Here is a 21,130-nt window from a genome sequence, read left to right as displayed (position 1 = left end):
ATTTCAAGAAAAACATTTTCTTCTTGTTACTCTTTCTACAGACATCAGTGCTGCACATGTGTTCCCTCTTCCATGCATTTATATTTGCTCAGCTCTGGACAGTGTATTGTGAACAAACAGCAGTAGCTCCTACGGTCCAAAATCAAAATGAGTTTAGCTTTACAGCCATCCTTACAGCTCTGGAATTTTGGAGCCGAGTGACACCTAGTATCCTGCAGCTTATGGCACATAACAAAGTGGTGAGTCAGATGCTGTACACAGATTTGTTTGTTAGATTTATGTGAAGCCAAACCCTCTTAAAACTAAATACATGGGGCTATGCATAATTTGGTAAAGTAGTTGTGCTTTTCTTGGATGTGCAGTATATGTTATCTTTGAGAGTTCAAAAGCAAAGATAATTAGTCATAGTTTTACCCTGTAGTTATCTGAACAAGGATCTTAGCACTATTCAATGTTAGAGCTACTGCCTTTGTGTAGTAGAAGTGATTAAGTATTTCAGAACGGGTCCGTGAATATTTATTTGAGATTTTACCATGTGACCAACGTGTTCAGTCAAAACAGCTCAAATGATCAATATTGAACTCTCACAGCCAACTGCTTGCAAAGAAGCTATCGAGCAAGCATAATCCACGGAGATCACTCAACAAATATTTTTGAGTAATGAATGGTTTGAGAAGACTGCAGTCGGCTCATAGAATTTCACAAACAGAAAATGAGCCAAAATTTGTTTAATTAATTATTTGTTATGAATTATTCATCCAGTCCCTCTGTTTAGCATGTAGGTGCTGGAACGGCATGTGCACTAAGGAACCAGTGCTATGCAGGTTGCCCGATCCCTCCTGATATGTGCCGAGTGCTCTTAAATCCCACTGACTTCCATTACTGAGTATCTCATAGGTTCAGGCCCTGAGGCATGCACAGTGCTAGAATAATAGCTCTCTGTGTTTGCATGCTCAGGTTTGACAGCTTGCTTAAGATGGGTAAGGTACATCGCAGTCTTGACTCCCACTTGCCAGACTTGTCCATGAGCTTCTGGTTCTACTAATGTGATGGATATTCTCTGTTAACTGAAGTGGTAATTGCTGGCTTTGGCTCTGAAGGTTCTGATTTAGGTCCAAGACAAAGGGATTCCTCACATGTAGCCTGGTCCTCTAAGTGTGGGGCTCTCAACATTTTTTAGAATGTGGACCACCTATTTATATAGAGACTGCTTTGTGGAGCACCTCCCCGCTCATGTATGATCATGTAGATCACCTCCCATCCCATCTATGTTTGGGCGTTTTCCATTTTTTTGCATTTGCAAGGACTGCAGGTAGAATATTCTTGTGTCAGCTATAGCAATTGCTTACCTGAAAGTCATATTAAGCAAGTACTTAATATATTTATAGCTGTCCTTTAATGTGATTTTAACACCCAGAAATGTGGAGAAGCCTGGGTGATGGGCCTGCTCTCAATGGGACTGCTAGTTTGACTGCAGTTTGGGAACTGCTGCTATATGCATTGAACTCCTAGTGAAGTCAACTGGAATTCTGCATGATCTCTACCTGTGACTGGCCTGATGTGTGGTCAAATCTAAGGGGAAAGGTGTGGGACCAGGAACCCCTGAGTATTAATCCCAGTTGTAACAATGACTCATTATGTGGCCAGCACAAGTTATTAGACTCTTTGCCTTGGCTACCTGCTCTGTAAAATGTGGATAATAATACTTATGCTCACAGGGGTGTTTTGAAGTTTAATTAGTTAATGTTTGTAAAGCTCTTTGAAGAAGACAAGCACTACCGAAAAGCTAAAGTTATGATTATCTAGGGGAATCTATGCATAGTTCAGACAGGCACTGTAAATTCTCACTGATGTCTCAGGATATTTGTCTTTTTATACCTGTGTATTTACATAATATAAAACATAAAATGCCATTTACTACCAAACAGCTAATATTTGCTTATGCCATATTTCATGCTACCAAATCAAAGAATTCATGGTCCCTCTGCCAGTTCAGAACAATAAATCACCTTCAGATGGAAACAATAAAATGTGATCTTTGTGAATAAGTCAATTTTCGGAGGAATTCAGTAAATAAAAATACCAAATTTCTGACTCAGTGATTGATGAGAACTACCCAACAGGGACATGTAGAAAGAACAATAAGGACTGAGAGGAAGAAAGCTGAAGACAATTTCTCTTTGTGTGCGATAGGCATTAAACACAATAAATAGACCACTCTAACATATAAGTGCTGTTGCACCAGAGAAAGACTTAGTAAATAAAAATGTCCCTCATGTCGTCATGTGATATTTAACCTAAAATGTCAGTGGTTTAAAAAATATACAGCTTATGATTCAGTATAGCTGCCAAGAAAATGGAGTGAGACTATCCCTAGGGACCACTGGCTATGTTCACAATATTATTACACTGGATATTTATTTAAAATTTTTCTTTCAGATGGTGGAAATGGTGTGCCTGCATGTGATTAGTTTAATGGAGGCTTTGCAAGAATGCAACTCCACTATCTTTGTCAAGGTAGGTGGAACCACACATTGTGAATACTTTTATAAGGATAACGCCTGCCTAGTGATATTTGTAGGGACCTTTTTTCAAACAGGCTTCTTAGAAGGGGAAACTTAGAAGGAACTGAGGTTAAAGGTCAGTGCAGGAATGAACAACATTAAAAGAGCAAAATTCCCAACATAAAGGCGTAAACCAAAATCCTGAGTCCAAACTCCCCTTGAATTTTGACTGTATCTTATTTACTCCCAGTTTCTATAACAGACAGAACCAAAAGTCTGCACTGAAACACCTCTGACCTTTGTAAGAAGCAGGGTTCCAAATCTGGATTTTAATTTTCCATTTTGGACTAATCTCTAATTCCTAACAATGTTGATGTCACTCAACTTTCTTTGCAGATCACATTTACGTCCTGACACTCAAATTCTTTCACAGTGATAGCACAAAAAGTGTGCCTGAATAATGTCTGGTTATATTAAATGCCTATGTGTGTGTTTCTTACTTAACTGAATATAATTTGATGGTGAATCCTGTTCTTCTAGGGAAGCACAACAAGCTATTCACCAGTACAGGGCCATGTTCTGCTTGCCTTGCTTGTGCAAAACTCCTTTGGAAATCAGTGTCCTGCAGCATTTAATCCAAAGTGAAAACAAAGTAGTATTTTTCTCCTTGCGGGTGAACATAGTGTTCCCTGAACTAATCTGATTGGAAGAAGCCAAACCAAAGAAGAAATGAAAAGAATTGGGGTGGTCACAGGATAAATCAAATCTGCTAGCATTATAGATGCTTTCCCACTTAGTCCCTTAGATAGCTGCTTTTCAGATGAAATAACAGCAAGCAAAGCTGTCCTTAGTACTATGAGTCTAGATGAGGTATGTTCCTTTATACAGCTGAACCGTTGCATTGCATTAGAGCAAGCTCCTGGGTTTTATTCTTTTCCATCTTAGGGTATGTCTACACTGCAACATAAGCCCGGGGTTAATGGCACTTGAGTCAGCAGACCCACGTTAGGGAACCTTGGCTTGAGTGTCTACATTGTATTTAACCCTATGTTAACTCTTTTCTAACCTGTGCTGAAACCTAGGGCTCTCATGTCCATATTGCAATGCATACACCTGAGTCAAAGTAATCATATCCCAAACTCTAGTGCCCTTCCTCCCTCCCCTGAAATCTGGCTGCTCTAGCCCTAGGACCGAGGTGCACTGTGGGAAAACTTTACTACCCACTTTGCACATTATCAGGAAGCAGCTTGTTTTGCAAAAGGCTTGATGGTTTGCTCTGCATTGCAAACCTAGGAAGCTCTCTGACAGTGTGCTTGCAGAGTGGTGATCATGAGAGAATGGGTTAACACTGAGCTGCTGCTGTTTACAAAGAGGGCGTGGCTTCCATTCTCAGTAGAGTGGATTGCAAATTATTGGGATAGAGGACTAAGGATGTTGTCCCATGGAATTGTGGGATATGTCCGGCTGACTCCCAGGACCCAAGTCAAGCAGAGCTGCATCTATACTGCAAAGCAATAGGGCTCAGATCCTGGGTCCCAGCTTACCTCCAGCTTAGACCCTCCAGCCCTGCAGGCTCCTGGGATCTTGGGTCTGCACCCTGGGTTAGCGCAGTTGTGGTGTAGCTGCAAAGGGGGGTTAGGCTTGAGCCCGGGCTCAACCACAGGCTTATGTTGCAGTGTAGTCATATCCTTAGTGTTCAGCAGCAAGTTAAAATGCAACACAATAGCTAAAATTGAAAGGCAATGCCCTGTTACCATGCCTCCTTTAAAACTAACGGACGAGGAAGTTATACTGTTCTAGTACTGTGGACAACTACTTAAACATTCCCTGAATGAGAATATCTAAATCAAAGAATGAAATTTCTGAAGAGATTTTAGACATACTTTCTCTGACTGCCTCACTTCATGCATAGCCCTGCAGTAAATGGGCTGTTTTGACCCTCTCAAGGAGGGGCTGACATTTGAATGAGATGGCATTTCACTTCCTAGTGGGTGACTGACAGCATGAGGCAGATTGGACTGAAGAGATTCAAGTTCTGTTAGCAAATGTTAAAATTCAGATTTCTAAAAAGGTAAAAGGCTCAGTTCAGTACTTAGGCTCTGCAGGTCTGGGCCCTAAAAGTGGGCAGGGTTGTCCCAGGATGGGGCATGGACAGGATTCTCAGTAGGTGCACTGATTGAACATCTGTGAATCAGGATCCTATGAAACCTAGGGTGGATTTTAAAGCTGCCTTCCTACCCAAAGGAGAAGTGAACCTGGCATCAATTCTGCAGTAAATTCTCAAGCAAAAACTATGTTACAATGAAGTGAAGATTGAGAGTATGTATCAGTAATTAACAGTAAAATACATTAAGGGTTGTTGTATTTATTGCAAAAACAAGCATTATAAATCTTGGAAATTCAAGAAAAGCTTAAAAGAAATCCAAGTATGTTAAGGTTTGTAAATACACAGTTAGGGCAACCAAACAACCATAACTCTGTCCTTCAGTGACACCATGCAATAACCATATGTTTATAATTAAAGCTTTTTATTGTTTGTAGTACCAGATTAGTTTAAACCGATTTTTAAAAACTCAGTATTTTTTAATTGTTTCAGTATTCATTCTATACTTTAAAAATAAGTGCTATCATTTTGGGGAGGTTATGCTGTATTTTTGAAACATTACAAAGAGGTTGAATCCCTGCTTTAAGTACAAAGCTCAGATTTAACTATGGAGCCATGGCTAGCACCTCCATAATTTATATCAGTGGTTTTCAACCTGTGGTCCATGGACCCCTGCGGATATGTCTAAGATTTCCAAAGGGGTCCACACCTCCAATCAAAATTTTTTAGGGGTCCACAAATGAAAAAAGATTGAAAACCATTGATTTACAAACATGAAATTTATACAAAATCAGCTTTGAAACTGTCTTTTATTCAAAGGTTGCAGGGAAGACCTGAAATTTCTCAGCCCTGACCTACATGAAGAGGCTACAAAGATAGCAGCTCTCTGATTGTTGGTTGATTGTTCTTTTTATTATGTTTCAGACAGTTTAGAAAAATCTTTTATTGCCTTGACCTGGTTGGTAATTAAGTGTAGTGGACAGAATATATTTTTTGTTTCAAAGCACCTTTCCTTTACGTAGATCAGGGGTGTCAGAGTTATCTGGCCACAAGGCCATTTAAGACAAAATTGTTCACTTGGCGGGCCACACTGTGTTTAATTTTTTTTTTTTTTTTTTTAAAGGGGCAGCACAATGGTGCAGGTTTCACTTACTCATTTTCCATACCTGCTTAATACTCCGGGGGCTGGGAGCGCTCAGGCTGGTGGTAGGGGGCACATGGGCTGGTGGTGCTTAGAGTGTGTGGGCCACACAAATTAACCCCACAGGCCGCATGCCCCTGACATAGATGTAAGCCTTTCAAACAAGAGTACGTTATCACCAAAGAATGGTCAGGAGGAGAGAGAGTGGAGCGAAAAAGAATTTTATTTTTTATTCAGTACTTTCTTAATATCCTTTTCCTGAGTTTTCTGCATCTTTCCTGAGCTTTCTGGAAATCAGATCACCAACAACAACCCCACCCCTTCTTAGCACTAAAACCTGCACACTTATTATTAGCATTAATTAAGTTTAGTGCTGTTTTTCTTATTCTACACAGGGAACCAGATATGATTAAAATGTTAAAAAAAGGCCACTTCATCACAGCAGACACAGAAAAATAGTGTAATTGTAACGATCCACCAAAACCAGGAGTCAGAGGATCACATGTTGTCAGGTGGATTATGGGAAGGGTGTTTACTTGGAGGCTGATGTGGTGGGGAACCTTATTAGGAATGAGACCAGGGTAAAGTCAGAGAAAATGGAACAGGATAGGGGAGTGCAGATCTTCCTAAGCTAAAAGGAGAGGAGGAGCTTTGTCTCACCTCACTGGCAGGGAGCAGCACTTTCTCACAACTCCCCTTCCTTGTTGACTGCGGGGAGAGTTCCCCTCCTGATTTCATCTACTTTTAGTCATTGGTATTTCATTCTCCACCCACTTGCTCTGTGTATGCTTCCCCCTGGGATAGAGCTGTTCCCATTTTTGTCAGATAGCATTTTTTGGACTGATTTTTAAGCCACATTCTCCCTTTTGGAGAAAAGCCTGAGTGGGAGATGGAAAGAAAAAAATGCCAGTCTTCCAACTCAATTTCTTTATCTTCCATCCAGCTAGGTGGTGGTGGGGGGAGGAGGAGGATTTGCTCTCCTCTAACACGCCCCCACTAAGGCAGAGTGTTCAGTCCTCCTAAACCTTGTGTGGATCTTGGGGTACATAACAGGCTTTGTGTTTCTGCATAGCTTCCCTCTCAGCTTCCCTTCCCCTTTGGGAGGAAACATGCTACCACTGACTAACTCCATAGGAGCAGCATGAATGCCTGATCAGATTTCCAGGGGTAAATCTGTGGGGTTAGCAGGAAGAGCATGCCATGGAGAGTGCATGTTCTTTGAGGTTTGCTATTTCTGCCTCTCAAAAACCCCACGGAGACCTCCACTGGACCTTTGATGGCTCAGGAGCTTCTGCAGGGAAGGAGATTACAGAGCTAACATTCCCGTTCCCTGCCTCTGGCTTCCGTCTGTTTTGGCATTCTTCTGCCTGCAGAAACTGAGGACTGAATATGGTTCTTTATGTGGTGGACCAAGTAATCAAGACTGACAGAGCTGCATATGATCCACTAGCAAAACAGCACTGAAATTTATGTTATGCCATCAGACAAATAATTAGCATTCTTTGAATAGAGGGAATGGTGCTTTATCTAGTGCTGTCAATACTGATTAGGTTTAACTTGCAACTCTCAGTAGCATAATTGGTAAATTGCAAATTCTAATGCCATTTGGAGAAGCATTTCAGAACAATATGCCCAGTTGGTAAATTAACATTGGAGAGAATGGCTAGAAATGGTCTCTTTGTCCTCCATAGGCTTGTCATATAAAGTTACCCTCAAATAAAAGTTCTGCTAAGAGATGTAGCCAGAAATAAATATCAGCTCTTGGATTATGGATTCCCAGAGCCCTCCTTGCCTCTCCTACTCCGTCGATGTCTGGAGTAGGACCACATGAAGCCCTGATCCTGCAGTTGCTCTGCAAATAAAGTTCCCAGGGAAATCAATGGGAGTTTTGAGTGCAGTTTTGATGATGCGCTGTCCTGGAGAAAATAAATGCAGGCATAGATCAGACCCTAAGAGGTACTTTTTCATCCTGCTGAGTGAGACTTCTATCTCTTGGAAGTAGGGTGCAGGGAGGGCTCCTTTGAGGCAAATGCACAGAGAGCAGTTGGTGATGAGGGATTAGGGCATGGCAAGGCAAGGTTGAGGCTGGAAGATCCACTGCTATATGGATTCACTCATCGCTCCCACGGAGGGGCCACATTTGGACTGCTGTGACAGCTGTACAGCAACTCCACAGCTGCTTGGCAGACTGCAGGGAAAATTCATTATCCACACCCCCAGCATTAAGATACCCAGCTCACTGTCTGCCAGACGTGCTATATAGTGAAAGGGAGGGCTTGGGCCTAAATTAGATGTGAGAGTTTAGCATGGATGCCTAGGATTGTTGACCTATAAAACAATGATCTTCTGCATCATCATGAGCTTCTGCCTCAATCTTTTTCACTCTTAAAAATATGCAGCAGTGTGAACCTTTTTGTGCGCATTTATTCCAATACCTGCTCCCCTGGAAGTTAAGACAACACTTCATGGAAAATATAATGAAGGATTCCTTTAATGGATTTTAATTTAAAGCACTCAACATTGCCTTAAAATAGTCTCAGTAATTGTTACTTATTGTAAAATAGGCTGCAAATGATCAAAGCTGGCTTCTTAACCTCTGAATGCCACATGTCCGGCATGCCAATGTTTTACAAAGACATTTCCATTTTTATGGATGAGTCCTTTCAGCATGTGCCACCATCCCATTCAAAAAACTAAATGAGTTAGATATACCCTGCTCTGACTCACTGTAACTGGAACAGATTTATAAACACATATAGTATACTAACAAAACATGTATTGTCTCTTCATGCAGCTAATTCCCATGTGGTTGCCAATGATTCAGTCAAATCTAAAGGTAAGTTATTTTCTCTTGTTCTTTCATGCTTGTTGATATTTATATTCTGTGCTTTGTCTGAATGTACTCCAGAAATAAGAGTACTGGACTCAGGTTCCAAACTCTGACAATGCATCATAAAAACTCCATAGTATTTTTTCAACATACATCTCATTATAACATGCAAAATGCTTAATATTTGGGCACATTCAGTGGCCCAACATTGAATATGCCAAATTTGAGCGGGCAGAGGCATCATTTAGGACAGTAGTTCTCAGCCTTTTCCGTACTGAGACACTGCCCCACCCATGACTTCCATTTAACTGGGATCTAGGTGGGAAACCCTCCCCATCCCCATTTAAATAGATAAGGAAAGCAGGGTGGTCATGACTCCCTGACAACGCATAGTGATCCACAGGTTGAGAACCCCTGATTCAGGGGGTGACTTTTAGTTCTACAGCACCTGATGTTGACCTGCCAAGGTCTGACGGTTGGATGATACCAGAGCTAAGTGGGACCTTGTTTGTGGCAGAAATGAGGATGAGGAGTAGCAATGTGTCCTGTCAGTCAAGAGTGGATGGGAATAAAGACTGTGCAGAAAGCTCCAGTATAAAGTTGCTGTTGAGAACGTAGTGATTTTGGGGATGGTGGCCTGAAATCAATGCCCTGGGTGGCAACATCTTTGTCAGTGGTTGGAGATGAGGTAGAATAAGACCTGCAATTGACGGGGGTGCAGTATGCTGAGGAAACCTCTCCCAAAAACCAGTGCTTGGAAAAAAATCTTACATAATCCTGATTTAATGTATGTATTGAATAAAAAAGAGAAACTCAACCTTCTGATGATTTTAACAGCATTTATCTGCTGGACTCCAACTGCGCCTTCAAGCCATTCAGAATAACGTGAACCACCATAGCCTGAGGATGTTACAGGGGTCAGGACAAATGAACAATATCTCATCTGTACTCCGCAAATGGCTACAGTGTACCCAGTTTAAAATGGCTCAAGTGGAAATCCAGTCATCTGAAGCTGCATCTCAGTTTTATCCTCTATAAATTATGTAAATTGTTCCAAATCTTCACTTTAGTCTAGCAATAATAGGGTTAAAGCTATAAGACAAAAGCCCATTTTTGTATATATCGGTACTGTAGCTATGCTTTTTAGCCTAAGACAATTGTGCAAAAGCTTGCAATGGGCAAAGCTAAGAGCCTGATCCTGCCAATCCATAATCACACATATAATTATTGCTCACACGAGCAGGCCCAGTAAGTCATTGAGAGTGCTCTCAAGAATGTTTGCAGGATTGGGCTCCAATCTTTCATGCTAAACATATCTCTGGTCATTGAAATGTTTGATTCTGAAATGGTTCTTTAAATTATTTTTTAAACAAAACCAAAAATCATTTTTCTTTAACTTCTATTTTTTTAAAACTATAATAGTGTGTATGCACTGACACATGAAAGTGTTATGTTGATATTTTGGATGATAACCAAAAAAAATAAAAATAAAATAAAATAAAAAAAGGGGGGTGGGGAATTTAGGATTATTTCTAGAGCTTTTTCTTTAAACTCACAGTTCAATAAAACTTATCACTGTAAAACAGTGATGTTATAATGAGGCTTTTTGTCATTATGTTCTGGAAAAACAGCAGCTTGTGAGGAGCATTATTACAAATCACACTTAGAAATGAGGTTGTTAAACTGTGCCAGTTGGCTTGTCATTTTTGTTTAATGTTTACCAACTCTGTTAAGTATGGTTTTATTATTTTTTTGAAAAAATGGCTTTCCACTTTCATTGATTTTGTGCTGTACTTTCCTGTAAGTTTCATGGCAACCACTTCAATTTTGTGAATACTGTATTTTATTCTTTTGTCAATACTTGTATACAGCCCAACTAAAAATGTACAGCCCCATTCTGCTTTTTCAGGTCTAGGGAAATTTTACCATAGAGTTCAGTAGGAGCAGGTTTGGACCTGAACTTTTGCATAATGATGATAACAAATTATAGCTATGGCATAATAGTGCATAGAAAGTTATGTTTAATAACAAATGAATTTTAATAGCATTAAGGGACTGTCCAAAGCCCCTTGAAGTCAATGGAAAGACTTTCATTGGCTTCAGTGGCTTTTGGTGAAATCCTAAGAACAGCAGAATTTATCACCTCTTGTAATTAATATTTAACTCTGTTGATTCACAAATGATCTCTCATATTTATTACTGTGGTGCACTGACTAGAAAAAGAATAAATATACACATAAGCTGTGTATTAAAATCCTATTAAAACATATCCTTTATATCACTCTCAGCATGAATGTGTTTTTCCCCAACTACATTTGGAGGGGGAGAGGAGTCCTGAAGAGAATTTCTTGAGTATATTTTTATTAAGTTTGGCTGTGTCATTCAAAAGGGTAAATGTTTCCTCAGTAGATTTACTAGAGGAGAAAAAGGGAAGTAATTGGAAAAATGTTGTTAAAGTCCCATTCTACTCTAAAAATGATTGTAGAAACTGCATCAACTTACTCAAGCGATCTGGTCCCTGTGTGTATTCAGGGTCATATTTGCTGACCTTAGTGAATTAAAGAGAAAAAAAAGGTTTTATTTCTTTTACTCTTGTTAGCCGTGCAGAACCAACACAGTTGAGTGATCTAGATTCTGTTCACTCATAGATTCATAGAGTTTAAGACCAGAAAGGACAATTAAATCATCTAGTCTGATCTCCTGTACATCCCAAGCCATTATATTTCACCCAGTTACCCTTGTATTGAACCCAGTAACTTGTGTTTGTTTAAAGACTATCTTCAGAAAGGTATCCAGTCTTGAGTTTAAAGCATCAAGAGATGGTAGTTTGTTCCAATGGTTAAATCTCAATGTTAAAAATGTGTGCCTAATTTCTAATTTGAATGTGTGTAGCTTCATTACTAGCCATTGGTTCTTGTTATGCCTTTCTCTGCTATGTTAAATAGCCCTTTAGTAACTAGTATTTTCACCTCTTGATGGTACTTATACACTGTAATCAAGTCACCTCTCAATCTTCTCTTTGATAAACTAAACACATTATGCTCTTTAAATCTCATTATATGGTGTTTTCCCCAATCTTGGAATCATTTGTGTGGCTCTTCTACCCTCTCCAATTTTTCAATCTTTTAAAAACATGGACACCAGAACTGCATGCAATGTTCCAGTATCGGGCTCACAATACCATATACTGAGGTAAAATCAACACCTTGCTCCTCTCACTACTCCCCTGTTTATACACCCCAGGACCTTTTAACCATATCACTGCACTTGGAGATTATGCCTATGATCTACTCAATGCTCTTCCGAATCAGTGTTTTCCTGGCTAGAGTCCCCCATTCTGTAGCTGTGGCCTACATTCCTTATTCCTAGATGTATAACTTTACATTTGGCTGTATTAAAGTGCATTTCCTGTGGTGCATTACCAACAGCATAGTTTACACCTGTGCAACCCCAGGAGATTGCACAGACCTGGGTGTAATAAGGGGGGATTGGAGAACATCTCTCTCCCCAACTTTCATACCCATGATGGGAACAGCAATGCCTTCCTCCAGCTTTTGGCATACTGCAAAGGGGAGGGAGGGAAAGGGATTCTGAGGTGGCTTAGTGCAGCGGGGCTTGGCATTGTATTTCTCCCTCCACTTTTTCCTCCTGTAGGCTGCTGATCAGCTGTTAACAGCACTAGGGGCAGGACTGGAGGCTGTTGCAATTGCAGCCTCCAGGCAGGCAGCTGCCACCATATCCTCCTGCTGGACAGACAGGAACCTTTAGTTGTGGTTCAGTGTCTTCGATGGGTTCCATAGAGTCCGTGTCTGGCCCGTAGCCTCAGCCAGGGTGATGCAGCTCTGTAGAGCTGGAGGGGCTTGGATGCACAGCAGTGTCAGCAGTCTCTGTTCCCTCAGGAAACAGGCATGGAGGAGCTGGAAGTGGCACCTGGGGGAGGACAGCTGGGACAGGCACTGCAGGGGCAACACAGGCATTGGGTGATACCTCGGATGGGGGGGCAATATGGGCTGACGGGCACTATGGGGAGCCTCTGGAGGTTGGGCACTTGGGGTGACACAGGCCCTAGGGGGCTCCTCTGGGGAGCACCTTTTGGGGGGTTAGGCACTGGGGGGCGACAGGTGCTAGGGGGGTGACATATTCCATAGTGAGTTTGTGATTTGGACTTGTGGGGTTTTTTTCTAAAGGAAATGGACTTGATCTGGAGTCACCGAAAGACAGCCATTGAGCTCCACAGTGCTACTTTTACAGAGTGGCTTTCCAGAGCAGAACCACTTGAAACAAGGCTCAGTCAGTATGATTTCTATCATGCAGTAAGCATAGGCAGCGCTGTACATAGCAGAAATGTGCCATGCCAGCAACAGGATACCTGCCCCAGAGGCTTAGACACCTAGAGCCACAGAGTTTGTAGCCAGACTCACATCCAAACTCTCCCAAAGTTTGAGGGAGTTTGGATACAGGTTTTGGCTCAGCCCCCTACAAAGGTAATGAGTCTAGATGTGAACGTCCGTATATAAGGCTTTGGTTTTGGTCCATCTTTAACTATAATCAAAATGTATCATGGAACAAATGGGTCTTTCTGACACAGGGAAGTAAGGACTGAATATATTAATTGGGAAGCTGTTCCAGCATAATGGACAGCCTGGAAAAAGGTATAAAATCAAAATGAACAAATAACCCACAGGGGATGGCAGAAGTGACAGGTTATTAGTGGTGATTTTAATAATGCCAGAAAACACTGATAGCTCAGACATGTGACATGACTAGATGTGTGCTTTAACACGTAGTGTATACAAGGTACTATTTTTACAGTGTAATATAAATCTCTGGAAACAATGTAGATGGCCTTAAGGAGAAGAGAATGATCTTCTTTAGTTGTGTTTAAACAGTTTAAAATATATCTTTAGGCTACTTGAGGATAATATGCAACTCAAGTGAGTCATTCAGATTATTGCTGAAATAGCTCAGAGCAGCAATTCTTTGTATTTTGTAGGCAGATTAGGAAGTAAATAACATTGGGTGTTTCATAAAAATGCTACCAAATAACACAAACCAATCTTCTTGTTCTATTATCCTCCTGGAGTTCATATCTCTTTGTATATGTGTCAATAAAAGTCAGTTTGTATTGCAGTGATCCCTCTTCTGGGTACTCTTAAAGAGCTGGAGCTTGCAAATAGTATTTGGTCATATGTTGTGATAAGCTTCTTAAAATCAATGGTTGTTACCACAGCTGACCTAGTAAAAGAATCAATTTATTGTGCACTGAACTGTGAAATTTTCAAACACAAGACAAGGCACTCGGGATTAAAAACCATAATGTAGGCAGCACAACTGGTAAATTATATAACTCTGTGTCCTGCATGGCAAGGTTATCGGATGCACTGAACACGTTTAATTTTCTGCACAAGTTTCTCACAAACCTCGGTTTTATCCAGATCAAAAAATACACTTCAGACAAAATGGTGTTTCAATTGATTATCATTTCTACTCAGACATCGTGTCGTATCTGGCCCAATTCAATGACATCTAATTACAGACTTGCCATGGGTTAAAGAGCCTCACCATGGGCCAGAGTATGGCATCGTTGTTTCAGTTCTGCTTAGAAAGTAACCGTGCAATATAGCCTGATGTGCCATGGGATTGATAAACCTGTTGTGGGGCCAAATGTTTCTCTAAGCTTCTGGCCCGTGCAGCCCCAGTAAAGTCAGGAAGTTCACAGGAGCCCAGGGATTGTAGTTCTTCCAGGCTCTTTTTCAGGATGTGCCAGGGCGGGGCAGGAAGGATATTTTCACTTTCCTCTCCCATTGTGCACCTCCATAGTCCCAGGAGAATCTGACCCACAGTAGTTGGCTCTCCAATTGGGCTGGGATTGTCGAAGGGCATTCTGTGCCCAACCCCCATTGACTTTCCATTAAACCCCTTTGAAAATCCCAGTTCTACTTCGAGTGATTGCTCATATCCATTCCAATATAGGTGAGTGCGCGCCCTGTACACTGGTTCCTGGAACGTTTTTGCCATTAGCAAGCCCCGTAGGGCTGGCTCAGACGCCCCCTGGAGTGCTGCGCTCACGCCGCAGTATATCAGGCGTCGCCGGCCCTGAGGGCCCTCTGTTCCTTCTTTCCACTTGTTGATGGTTGTTGGAACGTCTGCCCCTTGCTGAAACAGCAAGTAGCAACCCAGTTCTCGTTGTTGTTGTATATAGTTGATAGTGTTAAGTATAGTAGTTTAGTTAAATAGTTAGACATTAGAGTTAGAACAATAGGTAGTTAGCCCTCAGGGGCTTAAGGTTGGGCCATTCCCGTGAGCGATCCTCACAACCGCTTCCTCCGTTGTCTCGGAGAGCAGCCCCGTAAAGACAGATGCAAAATCTGCAAGGCCTTCAAGCCGCGGACCCAGAAGGAGAGGGGCGCCCGCTTGAAGGCTATCCTGATGGAGTCCGCGCATCGGCCGGACTCCGAACCGGCACGATCCCCTGCGGCACTGAGTGTCTCCTTGGTGCGGAGCGCACCACCGGCACCGGGTTCGTCCAGCCAGCAACCTTTGGTGCCGAAGAAGAAGCGGCAGGAGGCCGCTCACAAGGACTCCCCTGTGCTGCCGGTTGGGCTGGGGGCCAGTCAGGAGATGCTCCAGCCACGTGCCATGGAGAGTACTCTGGCACCAGCATCTCCTCTCAGGGAGTCTCCCCTGACTCCTGGGAGTGGGGGAGTGCCCTTGCAGGAACCGTCGACACCGGAGGCGTTTGTCACGGCACGCACCCTGATGGGCATGCCCACGTCTCCTTCCCCCCCTCAGCTGAGGGCGCAGGGGCTGGTGTCTCGGGGTAAACCCGTGCTGGGTTGCCCCGGTGGGTGGTCAAGGCAGGAGTCCAGGTCTCCCCCCAGACAGTCATGGAGGGTAGAGAGTGCAGGCTCCCCTTCCAGCTCTGACTCCGAATTGTCGAGCTCCTCGACACCGAGGGCGGTCTCGAGGCTCCAGCGTGAGGTGATGCCGCTACAGTTCCACCTCACGGGGGAATTGCACTTCGAGATCTCAGGCACCGAGCCCTCCATGGCACCGGTCTCGATCCCTGGCACGCAGCCTGGCGCAGATCCTGGCTGCAGACACCAGGCAGGTTCGGCACCAGTCCTGATCCCTGGCAAGCAGCCCAGTGCAGATCCCGGTGGCCGGAGAGCCCCAACACGCTCGGTGCCGGTCTCGATCCCGGACACGCAGCCTGCCACCTTTGGAGGCGAAACGAGCTCAGAACCAGTCCAGATCCCCAGCTCGCAGCCCGGAGTGGATCCCAGTACCTGACGCCAAGCACGGGCAACGCTGTTCCAGATCCCTGGTGCGACCATTGGCACCGGTGGAAAAGCATTGGCACTGGTCCCGATCCCCGGGCCCTAGCCCGGCACGGATCCCAGCACCGAAGGGCTTGGCACCGATGATGCCTCCGGCACTGCGCCACCACTCGAGGTCTTCGGAGTTAGAGCCAGGGCGGAGTCGTTACAGCTGGCACTGCTCCCAATCTCCTAAGGGCAAGCGCCGTTGTAAAACCTCGGTGCTCAGGCGGAGATCAAGTTCTAGCTCGTCCAGCCACTTGCCCCCTTGTTGGCACTGCAGACATCAGCACTGACGCTCCTCATCATCTCAGAGCAGGTCGTTGCCGGGGGGGCCGGGGCCACAGGTCTCGTCAGCACCGCTCCAGCGGCTCGGGGTCCCAAGCCCGTCTGGATGCTTCCCAGTCAGCACCGGATCTGGCACCAACGTGGCCCCAGGGTCCAGGGCAATGGCTCTACTGGAGGATCTGAGGGGCCCAAATGGGCCAGGATACAGTTTCAGTCCAGTCCTCGGTGGCCAAACCAGCACCCCCTCCTCCAAGCCAGACGGATAAGGGCCATTCCTCAGAGGAGAAATCGGACCCTCAGGAGGGTCCATCCACAGGGCCCCTCCCGCAATCCTCCTCATCCTCCCCTGATGATGCGGCCGCCAGGGACCGTAGGGCGCCCATTCCTGACTTTAAGGCATACCAGGAACCGCTTAAGAGGGTAGTGAGCAACTTGAACCTCAAGCTCAAGGAGCTCTCTGAGGAGGAGGACCCCCTCTTTGGTGTGTCTGGGTCGGCGGGGCCATCTAGAATCACCCTGCCAGTATACGAGAGGGTCTTGAAGCTGGCCAAGGCCCTCTGGCAAACCCTTGCCTCGGTTGCCCCTACATCCAAGGGCACCGAGCGGAAATACTATGTTCCTGTGGAAGGGGTTGACTTCTTCTACAATCACCCTGCCCCGGGGTCTCTCGTGGTTGATGCCGCCAACCAGCGAGACAGGCAGGGGGCCCAGGCCAACACCCCGAAAAATAAGGACAGCAAAAAGTTAGACCTTTTCGGCTGCAAGGTCTACTCTACGGGGGCCCTGCAGCTGAGGATCGCCAACCACCAGGTGCTCCTCAGCCATTACAATCTGAATCTCTGGTCCTCTTTGCAGAAGTTCGCGCAGGGTTTGCCACAAGACCAGGCAGCAGACTTTGCCACAGTCATTGAGGAGGGCGCTGCAGTGGCAGGCGCAGCCCTCCAGTCAGCCAGTGACGCAGCAGACGCCGCTAGCAGAGCGATGGCGTTGGGTATTGTGATGTGGCAGTGTTCCTGGTTGCAGTCTTCGGGGCTGTCACAAGAGGTCCAGCAGTCCATCCAGGACCTACCCTTCGATGGTGCTGGCCTCTTCTCAGACAAGACAGATGACAAACTGCACGCCCTGAAGGACTCCAGGGCAACGTTGAAATCACTTGGGCTTTATACATCACAGGCTTCGAGGCGTCATTCTCGGCCGCAAGCCCAGCGCCAGCCCCAGCCTGCCCCTAGGCTGCCTCCCAGACCCGCTCAACCCAGGAGAGGTCGAGATAGATACCGGCCGCATAATCGCCGTGATCGCCAAGGTCCCTCGGCAGGTCCCCAACAAGTCCCGCCTAAGGGGCACAATAATAAGCTGCAGTTTTGATGGTTCGCCCGAGGGTGGCACTTTCCCTGTCCCGCTGGATCTGACCCTTCCGTTTGCCTACAGACTCAGACCATACTACACCGAGTGGCGAAACATCACCTCAGACTGCTGGGTCCTCGGTGTAGTCTGCAGGGGCTACGTCCTCCAACTCACGGCCTTCCCCCCGGACTCTCCCCCTACTCTGTCCCTCTTCAGGGACCCTCTCACAAGCAACTCCTCATACAGGAGGTCAACACACTCCTCCTCTTCGGGGCTGTGGAGGAGGTTCCTCCACAGGAAAGGGGAAAAGGGTTCTATTCTTGATATTTCCTCATTCCCAAGGCAAAGTGGGGCCTGAGGCCTATTTTGGACCTTCGACGTCTGAACAAATTCATCAGGTGCCTCAAGTTCTGTATGGTTTCCCTAGCCTCCATCAATCCCACACTGGATCCAGGGGACTGGTACGTTGCCCTCGACTTAAAGGACGCTTATTTTCATATTACTATGCTCCCTGGTCACAGACGGTTCCTCCGGTTTGTGGTAGCTGGCTGCCACTACCAGTTCTCGGCCCTACCCTTTGGCCTCTCGTCCTCCCCAAGGGTATTCACAACGTGTATGGCGGTGGTGGCGGCCCACCTGCACTGCAGAGGGGTTCAGATCTTCCCCTACCTGGATGACTGGCTGATCCGGGGCAGGTCCAGGGCCCATATGGAAAACAGTCTGGCATTCACCTGCGCGACATGCACCAGACTGGGGCTGCTCAGCAGAAGTCCACTCTCACCCCGGTGCAGCGCATAGACTTTATTGGGGCCACCCTGGATGCCACTCGGGCTAAGGCCTTCCTCCCACAGCCTCACTTCGAGGCGATGGCTGCCATTATCAACAATCTTCACAGGTCCCACACAACGACAGCCAGGCACTGCCTTTGGCTGTTGGGACATATGGCAGCCTGTACGTACGGTTCGCCTCAAACTCGGGCCTCTCCAGGCGTGGCTGGCCTTGATGTACGTACCAGCCAGGCACTCGTTGAGCAGAGTGGTCACAGTCCCCACTCAGGTACTGACCTTCCTGGATTGGTGGAGGGACCCAGGGGAGGTACTGAGGGGTGTTCCCTTCAGAGACTTGATACCCTCTATAATGCTCATCATGGACGCCTCTGATGTGGGTTGGGGGGCCCACATCAGCACCCAGGGGCTCTGGTCGGCACAGGAGCAGTGCCTCCACATCAACGTCCGGGAGCTCAGGGCAGTCCACCTGGCCTGCAAAGTGTTCCTCAGATTCCTGAGGGGCAGGATGGTGCAGGTCCTCACGGACAACACAGTGGCCATGTTTTACATAAACAGGCAAGGGGGGCGTGATCCTTGGCCCTTTGCCAGGAGGCCATTCGTCTTTGGGACCTTGCGGTGAGGCATGACTTCCACATATCTGCCTCTCACCTCCCGGGGGTCAGGAACGATGAGGCGGACCGCCTCAGCAGGTCATTTCCACCCCGCCACGACTGGTCACTACACCCGGAGGTGGTGACTTCTATTTTCCGCAAGTGGGGTGTTCCCCAACTGGATCTGTTTGCGTCGTCCTGGAACAGGAAGTGCCCGAGGTTCTGCTTGCTCCGGGGTCGCGAGCCGGGCTCCATCTCTGACGCGTTCCTTATAGATTGGACGGGGTCCCTCATGTATGCATTTCCCCCCATTCCACTGCTGCCCAAAGTCCTCTTGAAGATCAAGAAGGACAAAGCGGACATCATTCTGATCGCCCCGGCATGGCCCAGTCAGCATTGGTTCAGCGTGTTGCTGGACCTGTCCATCGCCATGCCGATGCTGCTTCTGAGGCGTTACATCCTGCTCTCTCAGGACCAGGGTAGCCTGCTGCACCTGGACCTGGACTCCCTCCACCTGACGGCGTGGAGACTCTCTGGCTGACGGAGGGAGAGAGAGCCTGCTCGGCCCAGGTCCAACAGGTTCTGCTGGGTAGCAGAAAACCTTCCATTCAGGTGGTGTACTGGGCCAAGTGGAAGCGCTTTACCTGTTGAGCAGTCTCACGGTATCCCACTGAGCTGTTCGCCCATACAGGCGATTTTGGAGTACCTGCTCCACCTGAAGCTGCAGGGCCGAGCTCTGACGTTGGAAGCCAAGCCCAGCCGTTGGAAGGGAGGTCACTGTTTTCGCACCCTATGTCTGTCAGGTTCCTCAAAGGGGTGGAGAGGCTGTACCCGCAGGTCCGTGACCCGGTGCCTCCCTGGGATTTGAACCTGGTCCTCGCCGCCCTGACGGGACCCCCACTTCAAGCCCGTGCTATGTGCCCACTGCTCGTCCTTTCATGGAAGGTAGCCTTCCTGGTGGCCATTACATCAGCTAAGAGGGTCTCTGAGATAAGGGCTTTGACCTCGGAGCCCCCCTACACCGTCTTTTATAAAGACAAGGTGCAGCTGAGACCCCATGCCTTCCTGCCTAAGGTGGTGTCCCAGTTTCACTATAACCAGAATATCTTCCTCCCCGTGTTCTTTCCTAAACCGCACGGTTCAGAGGAGGAGCGGAGATGGCACTCGCTGGACATGAGATGTGCCCTGGCCTGTTACATCGAATGGATGAGGCCATTCCGGAAATCCACGCAGCTGTTCATGGCGGTGGCAGACCGGATGAAGGGCTCACCTGTCTCTACCCAACGCATCTCGACCTGGATCACCGCCTGCATCAGGACCTGCTATGAGCTGACGAAGATGCCGCTTCCAGGAGCTGTGTCAGCGCACTCAACCAGAGCCCAGGCCTCGTCGGCGGCCTTCCTGGAGAGAGTGTCCCTGCAGGACATCTGCAAGGCAGCGAGCTGGTCGTCGGTCCACACCTTCACATCCCACTATGCCATCGTGCAGCAGGTGAGAGAGGACGCAGACTTCGGCAGGGCTGTACTAATGGGAGTAGCTCGACGCTGACTCCTACCCACCTCCAAGGTATGGCTATTTAATCATCTATATTGGCATGGATATGAGCAATCACTCGAAGTAGAAAACAGGGTTACTTACCAGTAACTGTTGTTCTTCGAGATGTGTTTATATCCATTCCACACCCACCCACTGTCCCCGCTGTCGGAGTTGACAGAAAGAAGGGACTGAGGGCCCTCAGGGCTGGCGGCGCCTGATATACCGCGGCGTGAGTGCGGCACTCCAGGGAGCGCCTGAGCCGGCCCTACGGGGCTTGCTAAGGGCAAAAACGTTCCGGGAACCAGTGTACAGGGCGCACACTCACCTATATTGGAATGGATATGAGCAACACATCTCGAAGAACAACAGTTACTGGTAAGTAACCCTGTTTTTTGGTTAGTAGAGTGGAACTTCAACTTGGTATTAGGCCTAAAACCATCTTAGAACACTCTCAAGACTATAAGGCCTACAATGTCACACGTTTAGGATGTGGGGGACAGGTCCATGGTTATATGGAGAGGTTGTGGGGGACAGTCTGCTTCCAGCTACTGTGATACGAATCTAGAATTATTCTGTTCACTTCTGGTGAAAGTGTTTGGATATGAAAAAGAATGAGTGATAAGAGAGAAGCAGAGTGAGATGAGATGGTCAAGGTGTATGGTTGGCAGGCGTAGGCTGGGAGAGAC

At 46.4% G+C, this 21,130-nt stretch overlaps 1 protein-coding gene across 2 annotated transcripts in view; it reads left to right on the top strand.

The window, feature by feature from the left end:
* Positions 1 to 10,109, top strand: part of UNC79 (unc-79 homolog, NALCN channel complex subunit) — a 139,361-nt gene extending 129,252 nt beyond the window's left edge. For both annotated transcript variants that reach the window (XM_067547041.1, XM_067547040.1), the window contains 4 exons: positions 42 to 239; positions 2,440 to 2,517; positions 8,544 to 8,585; positions 9,417 to 10,109. In XM_067547041.1, coding sequence (XP_067403142.1) covers positions 42 to 239; positions 2,440 to 2,517; positions 8,544 to 8,585; positions 9,417 to 9,617 — 519 coding nt within the window. In that variant the 3' untranslated portion in view covers positions 9,618 to 10,109. The remainder of the gene's footprint in view (positions 1 to 41; positions 240 to 2,439; positions 2,518 to 8,543; positions 8,586 to 9,416) is intronic.
* Positions 10,110 to 21,130: the final 11,021 nt, after the last annotated feature.

Source organism: Emydura macquarii, unplaced genomic scaffold (genome assembly GCF_026122565.2).
Source record: "Emydura macquarii macquarii isolate MOO-44397 ecotype Brisbane River unplaced genomic scaffold, CSIRO-AGI_Emac_v2 contig_1229, whole genome shotgun sequence".
Classification (NCBI taxonomy): Eukaryota; Metazoa; Chordata; order Testudines; family Chelidae; genus Emydura; species Emydura macquarii.
The sequence above is the reverse complement of the archived record's forward strand: the minus strand, read 5'-3'. Positions and strand labels throughout refer to the sequence as shown.